At 42.1% G+C, this 16,011-nt stretch overlaps 1 protein-coding gene and 1 non-coding gene across 2 annotated transcripts in view; one reads left to right on the forward strand and one right to left on the reverse strand.

The window, feature by feature from the left end:
- The window catches only part of Usp11 (ubiquitin specific peptidase 11), a 16,895-nt gene extending 890 nt beyond the window's left edge, over window positions 1-16,005 (forward strand). The window contains exons 2-21 of the mRNA XM_031345869.1: window positions 7,621-7,730; window positions 7,902-8,032; window positions 8,196-8,313; window positions 8,662-8,807; window positions 8,949-9,010; window positions 9,137-9,236; window positions 9,581-9,754; window positions 9,839-9,997; window positions 10,323-10,547; window positions 10,669-10,752; window positions 10,843-10,937; window positions 12,641-12,847; window positions 13,785-13,834; window positions 14,023-14,301; window positions 14,386-14,456; window positions 14,711-14,823; window positions 15,115-15,264; window positions 15,345-15,460; window positions 15,661-15,749; window positions 15,833-16,005. Coding sequence (XP_031201729.1) covers window positions 7,621-7,730; window positions 7,902-8,032; window positions 8,196-8,313; window positions 8,662-8,807; window positions 8,949-9,010; window positions 9,137-9,236; window positions 9,581-9,754; window positions 9,839-9,997; window positions 10,323-10,547; window positions 10,669-10,752; window positions 10,843-10,937; window positions 12,641-12,847; window positions 13,785-13,834; window positions 14,023-14,301; window positions 14,386-14,456; window positions 14,711-14,823; window positions 15,115-15,264; window positions 15,345-15,460; window positions 15,661-15,749; window positions 15,833-15,967 — 2,614 coding nt within the window. The 3' untranslated portion in view covers window positions 15,968-16,005. The remainder of the gene's footprint in view (window positions 1-7,620; window positions 7,731-7,901; window positions 8,033-8,195; window positions 8,314-8,661; window positions 8,808-8,948; window positions 9,011-9,136; window positions 9,237-9,580; window positions 9,755-9,838; window positions 9,998-10,322; window positions 10,548-10,668; window positions 10,753-10,842; window positions 10,938-12,640; window positions 12,848-13,784; window positions 13,835-14,022; window positions 14,302-14,385; window positions 14,457-14,710; window positions 14,824-15,114; window positions 15,265-15,344; window positions 15,461-15,660; window positions 15,750-15,832) is intronic.
- On the reverse strand, window positions 13,519-13,625 carry LOC116095790. Its single transcript, XR_004120726.1, has one exon. It is a non-coding gene; the product is annotated as a U6 spliceosomal RNA (small nuclear RNA).
- Window positions 16,006-16,011: the final 6 nt, after the last annotated feature.

A 16,011-nucleotide genomic window follows, 5' to 3' on the forward strand; every position in this document is an offset into this window, starting at 1 on the left:
CTCCTTCCTAGAACAGGAGAAAAAGTGCAGGTGGTTTACAAAAGATTATTTGGGGAATTTTTTTTTTCTCCGTGATAATATTTTGTAATCAGTAGAAATGACTATTTAAAAAGGATCCACAGCTTTTGACAAATTGTCTTGTTAGACCGATTTTTTTTAAATGCTAATCAGTGCCTCTTAAAATTTACTGCTCCCCGGGTTCCTATTTCTCTCTGAGTTGCTTCTCATTTTTAAATTGTGAAAATCGTAAGACCTACAAAGATTATAGTATAAAACGTTTTACATAAATGGACTTCCTGCTGAAAGAAATGGTTTGTATGCTTCAAAAATGGCAAGGTCGTGAAAGACATATGCTGAAGAACGTTCCAGATTGAAGGGATTAATGCAGTTTAACAAGTCTATGCAATACTGATCCTCATTTGGATCCTAGAACAGGAAAAATAAATTATTTTTAAAAATGAGGGTTCTTTCTCATAATTTATTTCTCTTTTACTGTAAATTTTATTAGAAAAAAAATCGGTGAAATTTGACTAAAGCCAGTAGATAAAATATTGGTACTAATAATTTCTTGTTTGTGGTAATTGTAATGTGGTTGTGAAAGAATATCCTTTGGTGAAAAATACACACTGAAAATTTAGGGATAAGAACCATCGTGTAAACAACTTATCAAATAATTGAAAAACTATCTTATGTTAAAATGCATATGGGAGGGAGAAGATTATAGAAATATTAGTTATAGGATGCAAAATTTAGTTAGATAAGAGGAAAAATTCATGAGCTCCCTTGTACAAAATGAGGATTATAGCTAATAACACTCTATTCTATACATGAAAATTGCTTTAGTTTTTACATGTTCTTACCCAAAAAAACTATGTGATATAATTGGTTTGTTAAAAAGTTTGATTTAGTGTTTTACAATATATATATCAAAACATCATGCTGTATACCATTAATGCACATTTTTTTGGTCTAGTTTAAGATAAATGAAAATACCCCCCAAAAATGATATGGGGAAAAAAGAATAGAACAAATGGATAAAGTATGTTAGATATTGGGAATCTAAGGACATACAGAAGATCAGGCTGGCTTTGAACTCAGAAATCTGGCTGAAATTACAGGCATACTCCAACATACCTGGCTTTTTTTTTAAAACCCTTTTCAGTGAGTTTACTTTAAAGGAAAATTAGTAAATTTTATATGTGGGTTCATCACTCATGTGAAGATTCAGAACATTACCTTAAAAAACTCATATGCTGCCAGGCAGTGGTGGCACATGTCTTTAATCCCAGTACTTGGGAGGCAGAGGCAGGTGGATTTCTGAGTTCAAGGCCAGCCTAGTCTACAGAGTGAGTTCCAGGACAGGGCTACACAGAGAAACCCTGTTTCGAAAAACCAAACCAAAACAAACCAAAACAAAACAAACAAACAAACAAAAAAAACTCATATGCTTTTCCCAGACAGAAATTCCCCTCGATCTCCATAGGAAACTATTATCCTAAATTTTGAATTAAAGGGCTCTTTTTGCATTTCATTATCATAATAAACTTCCAATATTCATATATATGTGTATATATGTATATATGAATGTGTTTGTGTGTTTGTGAAATAGACTGAGCCCTTATATTACATGGTAAATAGTATCTGTATGATATAATTTGATACATTAACCTTGATCTGTTGGATCTCTGCCAGGTTTCTCAAGTATTAAGATGCTATTCTTCTCAAGCAGTAAATTTTAAGTATATATTTTAATTTTTATTTATATTTTATGTCCATCTGTTCCCCAGGATATCCAACAGCTTCCTGAGTGACCTGCAAGGCTTTTGGAGACTGGTACCCTTTCTCCATTCTAACATTTCTCTGATCTCTCTGATTATCAGCCCACCAGCTCCTACCTCTCTCCATCAGGGGCATTCATACTAGACTAGGGCCTTTTCCAGGTTTTCCCACTTTACAGACAGAGTTCCTAAACAACACTGCCAGTGAAATGTGTATACATTACTAAGGAGATAAATTACAATTCCCAAACTAGAAGATATAGTGACGTCTGCCATTATATCATAGTTCTCCAGCAAAGACTAGCCTTAATCCATCCTGAAAACAAACAGTAACCAGACTGTTTTTATAACTCATTTGGAGATGTCCAAACAGTTCTCAAAGCTTTGGTTCATTCCTCTTTCCTATCTTGACAGATGTGTCATGATTTTGCTATTGGTAGTTGACACATGATCCTGTCATCCTAACCAATGGCCTTTTAAATTAGCCTGCCAGGAGAGGATCTTTGGGGTGAGGGAAATGTTTTGGAAGTAAGTAGAGGTGGTGGGTGCACAACATTGTGAATGTACTAAATGTTAATGAATTGTTTACTTTAAAATGGGTTAATTTTATGTTACCTTACCTCATTAAAAAAAATTACCACACCAGTGTTGGTTGACTATTAAAGCCAATTTGTTTCTCCTGTTGGAATTGTTATGAAGCAGTTTGCCAAGCTCCACTTTTTGATGCTTATCTAAATTAGGTAAGAGCAAAGTATCTCAAAGTTCTATATGGGTTTGCTGTCGGAGTTGAGAAATATATATTTATAAAGCATTTAAATTCAAGGACTAACTTCAAATCATATATCTGTATTATCTGCACCTCCCATCCTTAATTTAATAGCAGATTAAAACAACTCCAGTTAATTAATTCGGTCATCTTTACTGATTAAATTTCTTAGATGCGTTTATTTGGGGGTGGGGTGAGGTACACCATGTGACTCATTGTGCTAGAGGAGGCCAGAAAACTACTTGCAGGAGTCACTTCTCTCCTCTCTATTTCAGAGATCAAATTCAGGTCAGCAGCCTTGGCGGCAAGCACCTTTACCTACTGTACCACTTTACCCACCTTCCACCTTTTTTTTTTTTTTTTTAATTTTTTTTCGGTTTTTCAAGACAGGGTTTCTCTGTGTAGCCCTGGCTGTCCTGGAACTCACTCTGTAGACCAGGCTGGCTTTGAACTTAGAAATCCACCTGCCTCTGTCTCCCAAGTGCTGGGATTAAAGGCGTGCACCACCACAGCTGGGCTCCATCTTATTTTTAATACAGGGAATTTCATTGAACCTAGAGCTCTGTTTTAGACTGGCAAGCAAACCTTTGGTATTTTGTCTCCATGCCCCCTTCAAGTGTTGAGATTATCACCATGCCAACTTTATGTTTTTTCAAGACAGTGTTTCCCTGTGTAGCTTTGGCTGTCCTGGAACTCACTTTGCACACCAGGCTGGCCTCAAACTCGCAGAGATCCCTCTGCCTCTGGCTCCTTAGTGCTGGGACTAAATGTGTGTGCACTACCACCACCTGACTTGTGCTAGATGTTTTGCTCAGCTTTTTTTTTTAGATATGAGGATCCAAACACAACAAGCACTTGACCCAGCTCCTAAAGAGCTTGTTTTGAGACCACAATCTCTGAAAAGACAGTTTCAATCCAATCTCTGAAAAGACAGTTTCCTTAGAAAGTTTTAGTTCTTGTGACAATGAATTGTCTACACATTTAAATCAAGGATATTTGAGAGACTGGTTAGATCTGTACAGGGTACAGACAACTTCCTAACAGTAAACAGCTGTGGAGTTCTTGTTTGTTTGTTTTTGTTTATGTTTTTTTCGAGACAGGGTTTCTCTGTGTAGCCCTGGCTGTCCTGGAACTCACTCTGTAGACCAGGCTGCCCTCGAACTCAGCAATCCACCTGCCTCTGCCTCCCAAGTGCTGTGATCAAAGGCGTGCGCCACCACCGTGCGGCATCTGTGGAGTTCTTTTAAAAGATTTATTTATTATGTGTAAGTACACTATAGCTGTCATCAGACACACCAGAAGAGGGCATCTGATCTCATTACAGATGGTTATGAGCCATCATGTGGTTTATGGGATTTGAACTCAGGACCTCCGGAAGAGCAGTCAGTGCTCTTAACTGCTGAGCCATCTCTCCAGCCCCATCTGTGGAGTTCTTAAGTAAAGGAAGAAGAGTGGCTAGATTCAGAGAGGTGCACTAACAGTACATGAAGAGAAACCAGTTTCATAGGACCTTAAGAAGTGTTGGTGAAAGATATTTATTTACACAACTAACTGGGGAAGTTTTTATTTTTCTTTTAGGTCTCACACTGTTAACCCAGGCTGGACTTGTGAAAGTTCTGCCCTAGCCTCTAAAGTGCAGTTTTTGATTTCTCATTTTCAAAAATATTTGAATAGGAAAAACGGCATGGTGACACTTATCCCAGCCCCTTAATTCCAGCACTAGGGAAGTAGTGGCACAGAATCAGAAAGCCAAGACCAATGTAGGCTACATGAGAACTTGTTTCAAAGAAAGTTGGAAAAGTGAAAGCTATTTAAAAAGCTTCCCAGGTGTGGTAGCACATGGCTTTAATACCAGCACTCTGGAGGCAAAGGAATTCCTGGTCATCTACACAGTGAGTTCTAGGCCATAACAGTGAGTGGTTTCAAACCACTGAAGACTTCTAGATCTATATGATTATTCCTGTTGCCCTTTGATGAAAAGAAAACAACCTTATGTTATCTCCCAGAGATAATTATGGCATTTTTCTGGTGTCATTGTCTTAAGTTTGGAAAGACGGATCAACAGTGCTTAGATATGGGCATGATGACTCATTTTTCTGATTTCAGCATTTTAAGAAACAGGATTGCAGCAAGTTTGAGGCCAACCGTGGAAGAATATTTAGAAAACAAGATGAGCATGATAACACACATCTGTAGTCTTAGTACTTGGGAAGCTAAAGCAGGAGGATTGTAAGTTTGAGGCCATCCAGGGCAACATGAGTCCTAATCTAACCTGTCTCAAAAGAAAAATGTTACAAGCAAGACAAAAAGTAGAGTTAATTTTATAAGAACATAGTGGTGGAGATTATTAGGTTCTTATGGTCATTCTTTATATAGTTCAAAATCAGCCTAGGCTACATAGACCTTGTCTCAACAACAAAAGAGGTGAATTGAGTATGTAGCCAGACATTCATGGCGTATCCTTTTAATCCCAGCACTCTGGAGCCAAAGGCAGGTGAGTTCTAGGTCAGCTGGGAATATGTAATGAGTTCCAGGACAGCCAGGGCTACATAATGGGACCCTGTCTCAGACAAAAGATAGTATGTAAAAAGGTGGACTAGAGAAATGGCTTAGCAGTTAATACATACTTCTTCCAGAGACCCCAACATCTAGTTTGGTTCCCAACACCACATTGAATGGCTGACAAACACCTGTAACTCCAGCTCCAGGGAATCTCATTCCTTCTGGCCTCCAAGGACCTTTACAATTACATACACATGCTTGCACACAGGCACGCACACATACATTATTAAAAGTATAAAAAAGAAAGCACTAAGAATTGGCAATAATTTGGTGACAAAAAAACCAAGTGACTAAAGTAATTTTATACTGAAGATCCAAATCCTAATCATCTTTGGTTATATTTGCCACAGGATAATGGGTAGTAAAGAACTCACGAATATGCCTGTATGTGTGTTTAAACTTATATAAATAAATTTAATAGATCAGTATTATATTTATCACCTATAAGTTTTTTTTTAATTGTGCAGGATGGTGGGGATATGAATAATGAAAGGATTCAAGACAGAAAAAGCCACAAGAAGAGAGTTTATTATACAAGAAATAGCTTTTATTGAGGCAGGGGTGTTCTGTGCAGGTAGTTAAGCAGTGTTTCAATGATGCAGTGCCTTGGAACATTTGTAGTTGGGGCTTATGGTAGGTAAAGTTAACTTTTTCTGACCAGGTAACTCATCAATGGACTTGCTTTGAAAAACCCATCCTGCCCTGAGTCAATAACTGCCTTATTCTGAGGCTGTCTACATTTATTTTCTCCCTGTTTGTATGAGATTAAGTCTCTAGCCCTGTCTGGGCTCACATTCAAATTAATTTTCTTGCCTCCCAAGTGCTGTGATACCTCGCATGAACTTGTGTGTGTGTGTGTGTGTGTGTGTGTGTGTGTGTGTGTGTGTGAGAGAGAGAGAGAGAGAGAGAGAAATTCAATTTAAGACCTCTTATGTGCTAGATAAGTGGTCTACCACTAAGCTATATCCCCATCCTAAACTAACTGTTTTGCTACAGTGATTTTAATATTAATTTTCTTTTAAAAATCTGCTTTTAGGAAGGTGAGGGGCTAGAGAGATGGTTCAGTGGCTAAAAGGGTGTTGTACTGATCTTGTAGATACTCAAGTCAGATAGCTCACAATTGCCTGTAGTAACTCCAGTTCTAGGGAAGATCTGAAGCCTTTGGCTTCTGTGAGTACCTGTACTCATGTACACATTTCTATCCACAGACACACAGGTATACACATAATTAAATAAAATCTTAGCTGGGTGTGATGATGCACGCCTTTGATCCTAGTACTTGGGAGGCAGAGGCAGGCAGAGTTCAAGGCCAGCCTGGTCTACAGAGTGAGTTCCAGGACAGCCAACTGTATATAGAGAAACCCTGTCTTGGGAAAAAAAAAAAACAGAAAACAAAAACAAACCAGAAACTAATAAATTATTTTTAATTGAGCAGTGCCTCCCTTTATATTGAAAGTACTATTAACTATAAATTAGCTTTTTTTTTTTTTTTGGTTTTTCGAGACAGGGTTTCTCTGTGTAGCCCTGGCTGTCCTGGAACTCACTCTGTAGACCAGGCTGGCCTCAAACTCAGAAATCCGCCTGAATCTGCCTCCCAAGAGCTAGGATTAAAGGCGTGTGCCACCACTGCCTGGCTTATTTTTTTTTAATAATTATTTATTTTATGAGTACACTGTAGCTGTCTTCAGACACACCAGAAGAGGGCATCTGATCTCATTACGGGTGATTGTGAGCTACCATGTGGTTGCTGGGTATTGAACTCAGGACCTGTGGAAGAGCAGTCAGTGCTCTTAACCACTGAGCCATCTCTCCAGCCCCATAAATTAGCTTTATTAAGTGACCTTCATAAACTGTAGAGGCCAATAAAGCTGGAAGGAGGCATGTCAATGTAGGAGTTGATCAGTTGAATTATAGATTTTATGGCATGAGCTCCTAGATAGGAATGTGTATTTCCCTGGTATAAGTGATATGCTAGGGTCTGGAGAGTGGGGAGGGCAATGTATAGACAAAAAAAAAAAGCCACACATACAGAAAAACAAAACCAAGTGTGACTTATGTCTATAATCCTAGCATGGAGGCAGGGGCAACCAGTTCACTGCCAGCCAGGACTATAGTGAAACCCTGTCTCAAAAGAGACCCCGAACCAAACACACAACATAGCTGAGCCATAAGGGTATATACACTACCTTTTAATCCCAGCATTCAGGAGGCTGAAGCAGAAGGAACCAGAGAGCTTGAGGCCAGCTTGGGCTACATACTTAGTATGTTCCAGGCCTTACCGGATGGTACAAGACCTCATTTTAAAAAACAGGGGAATGAATGAAAAAAATTGAGTAATCCAATATTCAAATGTACATTTCACTGAATAAATTTTGCCTTTTACTTATATTTACATAGTGCTGGAAAATTTCTGCTTAAATTTCGGTGGATGAATAGTAACTGCCAATGATGAAAAGTTGTATAGCTAGCCCCTGAATGATCATATGACACCCTTGTTGTCTGTCTGGGTTCCAGGTTCCTTGTGGAGAAACACTGGTATAAACAGTGGGAGGTGTACGTGAAGGGAGGGGATCAAGATGCTAGCACTTTTCCTGGCTGTATCAACAATGCTGGGCTCTTTGAAGGTACCAAGCTTCTGCCTCTCCCCATTAACCTTGCCCTGGAGTTCTGACCTCCTCTGTTCCCACAAGGGGCCATATTCCCATTCTCTATGATTAATCATTGGTAGGGTGGCCAGAATTAACAGTTCCTTTCTTAATTCATGTTTTGCCTCATCCGTACCCCCACACCTACAGATCAGATAAGCTGGCATCTCAGGGAGAGACTGCTAGAAGGAGATGATTATGTGCTGCTCCCAGCGCCTGCTTGGAACTACCTGGTCAGCTGGTATGGCTTAATGGATGGCCAGCCACCTATTGAGCGCAAGGTATATGGGTGGGGTAGATGCTAAGGGTGTGTGTTAGATTTCTCTCGGAAGTTGGGGAGGAGAAAGACCATGTAGGCTCATGGTAGGTCCAGAATTGTGTATACCTATATTCCTTTGTCAGTTGAGTGGATTTTTGAGTGTTGGTGCTCCTCTGCCTTCACAGGTCATAGAACTTCCTGGCATTCGGAAGGTGGAAGTGTACCCAATAGAGCTACTGCTCGTTCAGCACAGTGATATGGAAACAGCTCTCACCATTCAATTTAGCTATACTGATTCTGTGGGTGAGTCTCAGGGCCTCTGGGATAAATTCCTGTTCCTAATCATGGGTCATATCTCTGACCCGAGGATGTGTGGGGATCAGCTTACAGGCTCCTGAGAAAGCACCAGTCAAACTGTGGAGGAAAGTGGTGGTGGCCAAGTGAGCTATATTCTAGTTGCTTGGGTGAGGGTGGTGAAAAAGAATGTTTATTGGGGGACGTCTCAAATTCTGAGTTTCTAAGTGTGGAGAATGACCTGAGGATACAATGTATTGGCCAAGTAAGCAAAGTATGAGAATGAGTTAACACTATCACATGGGTGAGTATTCTGGGGTCCCAGAAGATATGGTCATGTTTCATCACCCTCCACAGACCTAGTCTTGCAAACAGCTCGGGAGCAGTTTCTGGTAGAGCCTCAGGAAGACACACGCCTCTGGACCAAGAATTCAGAGGGCTCTTTGGATCGATTGTGCAACACACAGATCACACTGCTTGATGCCTGCCTTGAGACTGGGCAGGTAATAATGGGGAGGATTCTTCTGTGCTGGTAGTCAGATGGATGGATTCCTGGCACTAGTCAGACCAGGGAAGGGCAGAGTGTCCTTGAGCCCTTCCATTATTAATACATTCCTTTTTTCCTTTTTCTACCTTATACCCAGTTGGTCATCATGGAGACTCGAAATAAAGATGGTACTTGGCCCAGCGCTCAGCTGTGTGGCATGTGAGCCTTTGGGGTGTCATGCAGAGTGGGAGCACCCCAGAGTACACAGACAGAACCTATGAGTACAGAACCTATGAGGCCATCTGTAGTAGGCCTTATCTCATAGGGTTTCTCATCCAACTCCAGGAACAACATACCAGATGAGGATGAGGACTTCCAGGGGCAACCGGGCATCTGTGGCCTTACCAATCTGGGCAACACGTGCTTCATGAACTCGGCCCTACAGGTTGGGCTAATTGGTCTATGTCTGGCAAACTATAGTGGTTAAATATTGGGGATGGAGCTAGGGGTGGAGGTAGGGGAAAGATTATAGTACAGGGATCAGGTGGAAAGCCAAGGCTCCATGAATCTGATCTGGTGTGCCCATATTTGCTCCCCATTCTCCTTTCTTTTGGTGCTACCATTTTCCTCCTCCAGAGATACTGATATTTTCCCTGATACTGCATTCACAATGCCAACCTCTTCCCCTTATCTCTCTCTCATTTCTTTTTCTTCCCTTCTTCCTTTTCTGTTCTTACCTGCACCACCTCACCTCTCCTCTACCTCTTTCACTGGGCCCTACTACCACAGTGCCTGAGCAATGTGCCACAGCTGACAGAGTACTTTCTTAACAACCGATACCTGGAGGAGCTCAACTTCCGGAACCCTCTGGGCATGAAGGGCGAGCTTGCCGAGGCCTATGCAGATCTGGTAAAGCAGACTTGGTCTGGCTACCACCGCTCCATTGTGCCGAATGTGTTCAAGGTGTGTCTCAACCCCATGGGCTTCCTCCCACCATTTTTTCTCTTACTTATGTCATGCTCACTCTCCCATTTACTGTCTCCTCAGAACAAGGTTGGCCATTTCGCATCCCAGTTTCTGGGCTACCAGCAGCATGACTCACAGGAACTACTGTCATTCCTCCTGGATGGGCTACATGAGGACCTCAATCGAGTCAAAAAGAAAGAATATGTTGAGCTATGCAATGGTGCTGGGCGGCCTGATCTGGTAGGCTCCCTATTAAAGCCACATGGCCACTGCCTTAGGAAGTCTCTGCTTTCCCCAGTCCCCATTTTCTCAGTTCCCCTAACTTAACCTTCACCTCAACCTCAGTCATTGCACTGTATCTGTCCCCATACCTATCTTAGAGTTAACCCTAGTCAAGCTCCTGTTCTTCATTCATGATGCCAGCTCTGATAGAGAACATGAGTTCCAGGCAGACCTAGCTATAACCCTGCCACTAGGCTTCAATGGGGTCCTTTACCCCAAACCCCTATGAATCCATCCCCAAACCGTTCCCTCTGTCCTAACCCACCATAACATTTGTCAACAGGAAGTGGCTCAGGAAGCCTGGCAAAACCACAAACGACGAAATGATTCTGTGATTGTGGACACTTTCCATGGCCTTTTCAAGTCCACACTGGTGTGTCCTGACTGTGGCAATGTTTCTGTGACTTTCGACCCCTTCTGCTACCTCAGCGTCCCACTGCCTGTCTGCTCCAGGAGGGTCTTGGAAGTCTTCTTTGTCCCCATGGATCCCCGCCGCAAACCAGAACAGGTGGGGTTATGGGAACACAATGAGGGGCATGCAATCAGAATTTAATTACTTTCCTCAAGCTTTTCTGCATTAACCTACTATAAGCTCCTTTGATCTTCTGTAAATGTTCTTTCTCCCTCAGCACCGGGTTGTAGTCCCCAAGAAGGGCAATATCTCAGATCTCTGTGTGGCTCTGTCCACACATACAAGTGTTGCACCAGACAAGGTGAGACTTTGCTGAAGGAGGCTGTGTAGGTAGGGTTTAAAGGAAGAACCTTGTACACTGACTGTCCCTATGTCCCTGTACTATTCACAGATGATAGTAGCTGATGTCTTCAGTCACCGATTCTATAAGCTCTACCAGCTGGAGGATCCTCTGAGCAGCATCTTGGATCGTGATGATATCTTTGTGTGAGTGTGGAAACAGATGGGAATGGATAGAGGATGCTCCCCCCACCTTTTGTTTTGTCCTACTGGGGATAGAACCCAGAATGCATGAACATGTTAGACAAGTACTTTTAACACTTGAGCTACACTTACAGTTCAGTACATATAATCATAGGTATGTATAATATATAAATATAGAAAATAAACATGAATATATATGTATAAATATATATATATATATATGTATGTATATACATACATATATGTGTGTGTATATGTGTGTGTGTGTGTGTGTGTGTATAAGAGAGAGAGAGAGAGAGAGAGACAGAGACAGAGAGAGAGAGATGGCCTTTCTGTGTAGCACTGGCTATCCTCAAACTTAGAGATCCACCTTGCCTCTCACTCCCATGTTCTGGAATTAAAGGTGTATGCCACTATGTCCAGCAATATGCTCTGTTTAAAATGTATTTATTTATTTAGAGCCCAAGCTTCCTACATAGTGGGCAAGTGTCCTACCATGGAACTATGCCCTGCTTCCCACAACAGTTTTTAAATTTGGGACAACTAAAAACGATGTTTGTGAGAAGAAATTTTCTTTGTAAACAAGTGTTTTCCACAGGAAAAAATGTTTCAATCCTTGTTTTTATTACTTGCTCCCCAGCATTCCCATGTTACCAAGGCATATAAACAAAGTGCTATGGAAGTTATCTGGTAGTTTATAAAATACCAAATCCTTCATGGATTTTCAGGCCCTTTAAAATATTTTGAGACAAGGCTAGACAGAGTTATCTACTCTTCCAAAGGATCCAGGTTCAATTCCCAGCACCCACATGGAGGCTCACAACCATCTGTAACTCAGACCCAGGGCATCCAGATGCCCTCTTTTGGTCTTTGCAATCACCAGGCATACATGTGATACATAGACATACATACAGGCAAAACACCCATACACATAAAATAATGATAAAATATTTGGAGGAGGCAGGTAAGATGGCTCAGTGGGTAAAAACACTTTCACAAACCTTGATAACCTGAATCCATGATGGAAGAAGGGAACTGATTCCTGAAAGATGTATTCTGACATCAACATGTGTGTCATAGCATGTGCATACTCATAGAAATACAAATATACACTAATAATAAAAATGAAAAATAACAGGCAGATTTCTGAGTTTGAGGCCGGCCTGGTCTACAGAGTGAGTTCCAGGACAGCCAGGGCTGTACCGAGAAACCCTGTCTCAAAAAACAAAAACAAAAACAAACAAACCAAAAAAAAAACCTCATATTTTTTGGACTAAGATGAATGGATAGAGCAACTGAGGGGTAGTCTTTCTTGGGAAGCCGCAATCAAGAAAAAAAACTACCCAGACTGGTGAGATGGCTCAGTGGGTAAGAGCACCGACTGCTCTTCCGAAGATCCTGAGTTCGGATCCCAGCAACCACATGGTGGCTCACAACCACCCGTAATGAGATCTGATGCCCTCTTCTGGTGTGTCTGAAGACAGCTACAGTGTACTTATTTATAATAAAAATAAATCTTTGGGCCAGAGCAATTGGAGCCGACCAGAGCAAGCAGAGGTCCTAAAAGTCAATTCCCAACAACCAGATGAAGGCTTACAACTATCTGTACAGCTACAATGTGTACCCAATATGCATAAAGTAAATAAATAAATATTTTTAAAAGAAGAAAAGAAAAAAACTAACCACTCCCCCTTACACACACACAGATATGAGGTGACTGGTCGGATTGAGCCTGTTGAGGGTTCAAGAGATGATATTGTGGTTCCTGTTTACCTTCGGGAGCGCACCCCATCCAGAGACTACAACAACTCCTACTATGGTCTGATACTTTTTGGGCACCCTCTCCTGGTGTCAGTGCCCCGGGACCGGTTCTCCTGGGAAGGCCTATATAACATCTTAATGTACCGGCTTTCGTAAGTACTGTTTCCCTAGGGTCGGGAGAAGTGGATTTGAGGGAAGGGACCAAGGTCAGTACTTAGTCTTGGGTTCTGGGTTGCTGTTTGGCACATCCAAAGGATAGTTCAGATTGAACATGGCAGTAGACTTCGCAGGGCTTTTTCTTTTTCTAGACCTCTGGCTTCTCTAGTGCTTCTCTTTGGTCCTGGGAATACAGAGGTGAGCAAGAAAAAGTAGAGACAACTTGATTTTGTATGTAATTGTTTCTACAGAGAGACTTGTATGTAGTTTTATCCTTATACCTAAACTCCAGAGTTCTTACCATGGAAGGCAAGCAAAGCTACATTATATGTATTAATTTCTCCTTCATTCTAATTCAAAAGGCTTTTCTGACATAAATTTGTATATCTGATTGTATAACTGTTTACCAGTGGCTTTAGAGTGCAGGTCACTGCTGGTGTTCTTAACCTTTTCATGCATCACTGTTTTATCATTTTCCAGGTTCATGATTAAAAACTCCCAGGTGTGGTGGTGCCTGTCTAGAAACTCAGCTACTTGGGCAGTTGTGGCAGGAAAAGCCACATATGGCCAGCTTAAGTAACTTACCAAAACTGTCTCAAGAAATTTTTTTTTCAGCAAAGTGTTGGAAATGTAACTCAGAAATGAAGCATTCACATAGCATTTTTTTTTAAATATAGAACGCTTCACGAATTTGTGTGTCATCCTTGCACAGGGGCCATGCTAATCTTCTCTGTATCGTTCCAATTTTAGTATGTGTGCTGCCGAAGCAAGCATTCACATAGCATTTTTAAAGACAGACAGACAGACAGAGAAAGAGAGACAGACAGACAAACAGACTTGCATGTGTGTTTACCACTAATACCCAAATAAAACCTTGGGATGCCTCTCTACCCTTGTGACCCTCCCTTGGGAGTCTTGTCTTCTCTGTTACAGACGATATGTGACCAAACCCACCTCAGATGAGGATGATGGGGATAAGAAAGGTAAGTCCTCAAGAAGGTGAGAAGGGAGCAAGGCCCAATAAGGATGAGTGTATCTTACTTATCAGGGATGAAGGACTGAGGAGCAGTGGGTTTGGGGGATATATATGACACACACAGGGTTCCTCTGTGTTGAAGCCCAGTTTCCTGGAGTACCCACATTTTGATCCCTGATGTCCTCTCCATCCTAGGTGATGAAGATGAGGATGATGACATTGAAGATGACGGCAGCAGTGAAGAAGAAAAGGAGGAAATGCCTGGGCCTACTGTTAATGATGGTACCCAAGAAGCAGAGCAAGAGCAGGCTGGGACCAGCTCTGGGGTTACCGGGAGATGCCCATTCCTCTTAGACAACAGCCTCCATACATCACAGTGGCCCCCAAGGCAGCAAGGAAAGCAACTATTTACTCTGCAGACAGTGAACTCCAATGGAACCAGTGACCAGACCACCTCCTCTGAAGAAATACAAAGTATGTCACCTGGCTAGGGTTACAGATAACAGGAGGAAGGATGTCCTAGCAACAGGAGCATAACCATCTCTTCTGCACCCCTAGCCCAGCCATACATTGCCATAGATTGGGAACCAGAGATGAAGAGGCGTTATTATGATGAAGTGGAGGCTGAGGTAAATGGAAATGGGACCCAAGGGATGGGAGACCCTTGTAGCTCACACTGCAACCCTTTATAAATCTCCCCTAACTACAGCTAGGAACAGAGCCAAGAGATCCAGGCCCAGGACTAGCCTGGCCTTGGCACCTGCACACCTCTGGGAGCGCCATGGTCTCAGGTTCTGACTCACTTGATCTGTGACTGTACACTGCCCTATTTTTCTCTACCTTCTTCTTGTCTGATCCTCTGGACACTAACTCCCCTCCCCAGGGTTATGTGAAGCATGACTGTGTGGGATACATGCTGAAGAAAAATCCAGTGCAGCTGAAGGAGTGCATCAAACTCTTCACCACTGTGGAAACCCTTGAGAAGGAGAACCCCTGGTGAGAGCCTGGTATTCAAGAGAGATTTCATGAGTAGTACTAGCTAGAGCCTTTAACAGAAGTATTCACAAACAGGAACAAATGAGAATACCAGGCATACAGAAAGTCAGAGAATCCTTTACAAAATGAAAACAAGTGGTATATGCTTACAGTCTTTTAGTGAAGCTGTCTGAGAGGGAGAGGAAATGAATGAGAATGAATCTTTGTAGGCTAGATGGTGTGTGTGAAGAATATATAAGGTATGAGGCAGATGCTCAGAGTATCCATTCCTGACCTGGATTCTGTCTGTAGGTACTGCTCCTCCTGCAAGCAGCACCAACTGGCCACCAAGAAACTGGACCTCTGGATGCTACCTGAAGTTCTCATTATCCACCTGAAGCGTTTTTCATTTTCCAAATTTTCCCGGGAGAAGCTGGACACCCTGGTGCAGTTTCCTATCCGGTCAGGAGCTTTGCAGAGAAAGGCTGTGGGAGCTGGGTACAGGTAGAGCCCACTGGTATTTACTGTCTTCTCACCCACAGGGATCTGGATTTCTCTGAGTTTGTCATCAAACCAAAGAATGAGTCTTCTCCGGATCTATACAAATATGATCTCATTGCAGTTTCCAATCATTATGGTGGCATGCGTGATGGACACTGTATGTACCAGGCTGTGGGCTAGGGCATGCACTGGTTGGGGGGTCTAGACTAGGGGTCAGGATGTACCTAGTACATAACTAGGTATATGGCTCATGACATAGGTCAGAGACAAAATTATCAAGGCAGGGAGAGCATAAAAGTAGATTTGGATACTCTAGAGAGCCAAGAAGGTAGTAAGAATGGTTTCTCTTTACTTCAGATACAACATTTGCCTGCAACAAGGACAGTGGCCAGTGGCACTACTTTGATGACAATAGTGTCTCACCTGTGAATGAGAATCAGATTGAGGTATGACTTCTGTACCTCTTCTTGCCTTCCTTTCTGTTATCCCCTTCTGACTTCCAAACTGACCAATTGTCCTCTCTTTGAAGTCCAAGGCAGCCTATGTCTTGTTCTATCAACGCCAAGATGTGGGTCGACGCCAGTCCCAGACTGCTTCATCTGACACCCCCGCCTCTCCTGCCTCCAGTTCTACACCCAACTCTGACATCATGGATATCAACTAAGGAGCCCTAGAACCTACCATGGAGAAGGAAGCCCCCTTTGTCAC

The sequence above is a fragment of the Mastomys coucha genome, chromosome X (genome assembly GCF_008632895.1).
Source record: "Mastomys coucha isolate ucsf_1 chromosome X, UCSF_Mcou_1, whole genome shotgun sequence".
NCBI classification, from domain to species: domain Eukaryota; kingdom Metazoa; phylum Chordata; class Mammalia; order Rodentia; family Muridae; genus Mastomys; species Mastomys coucha.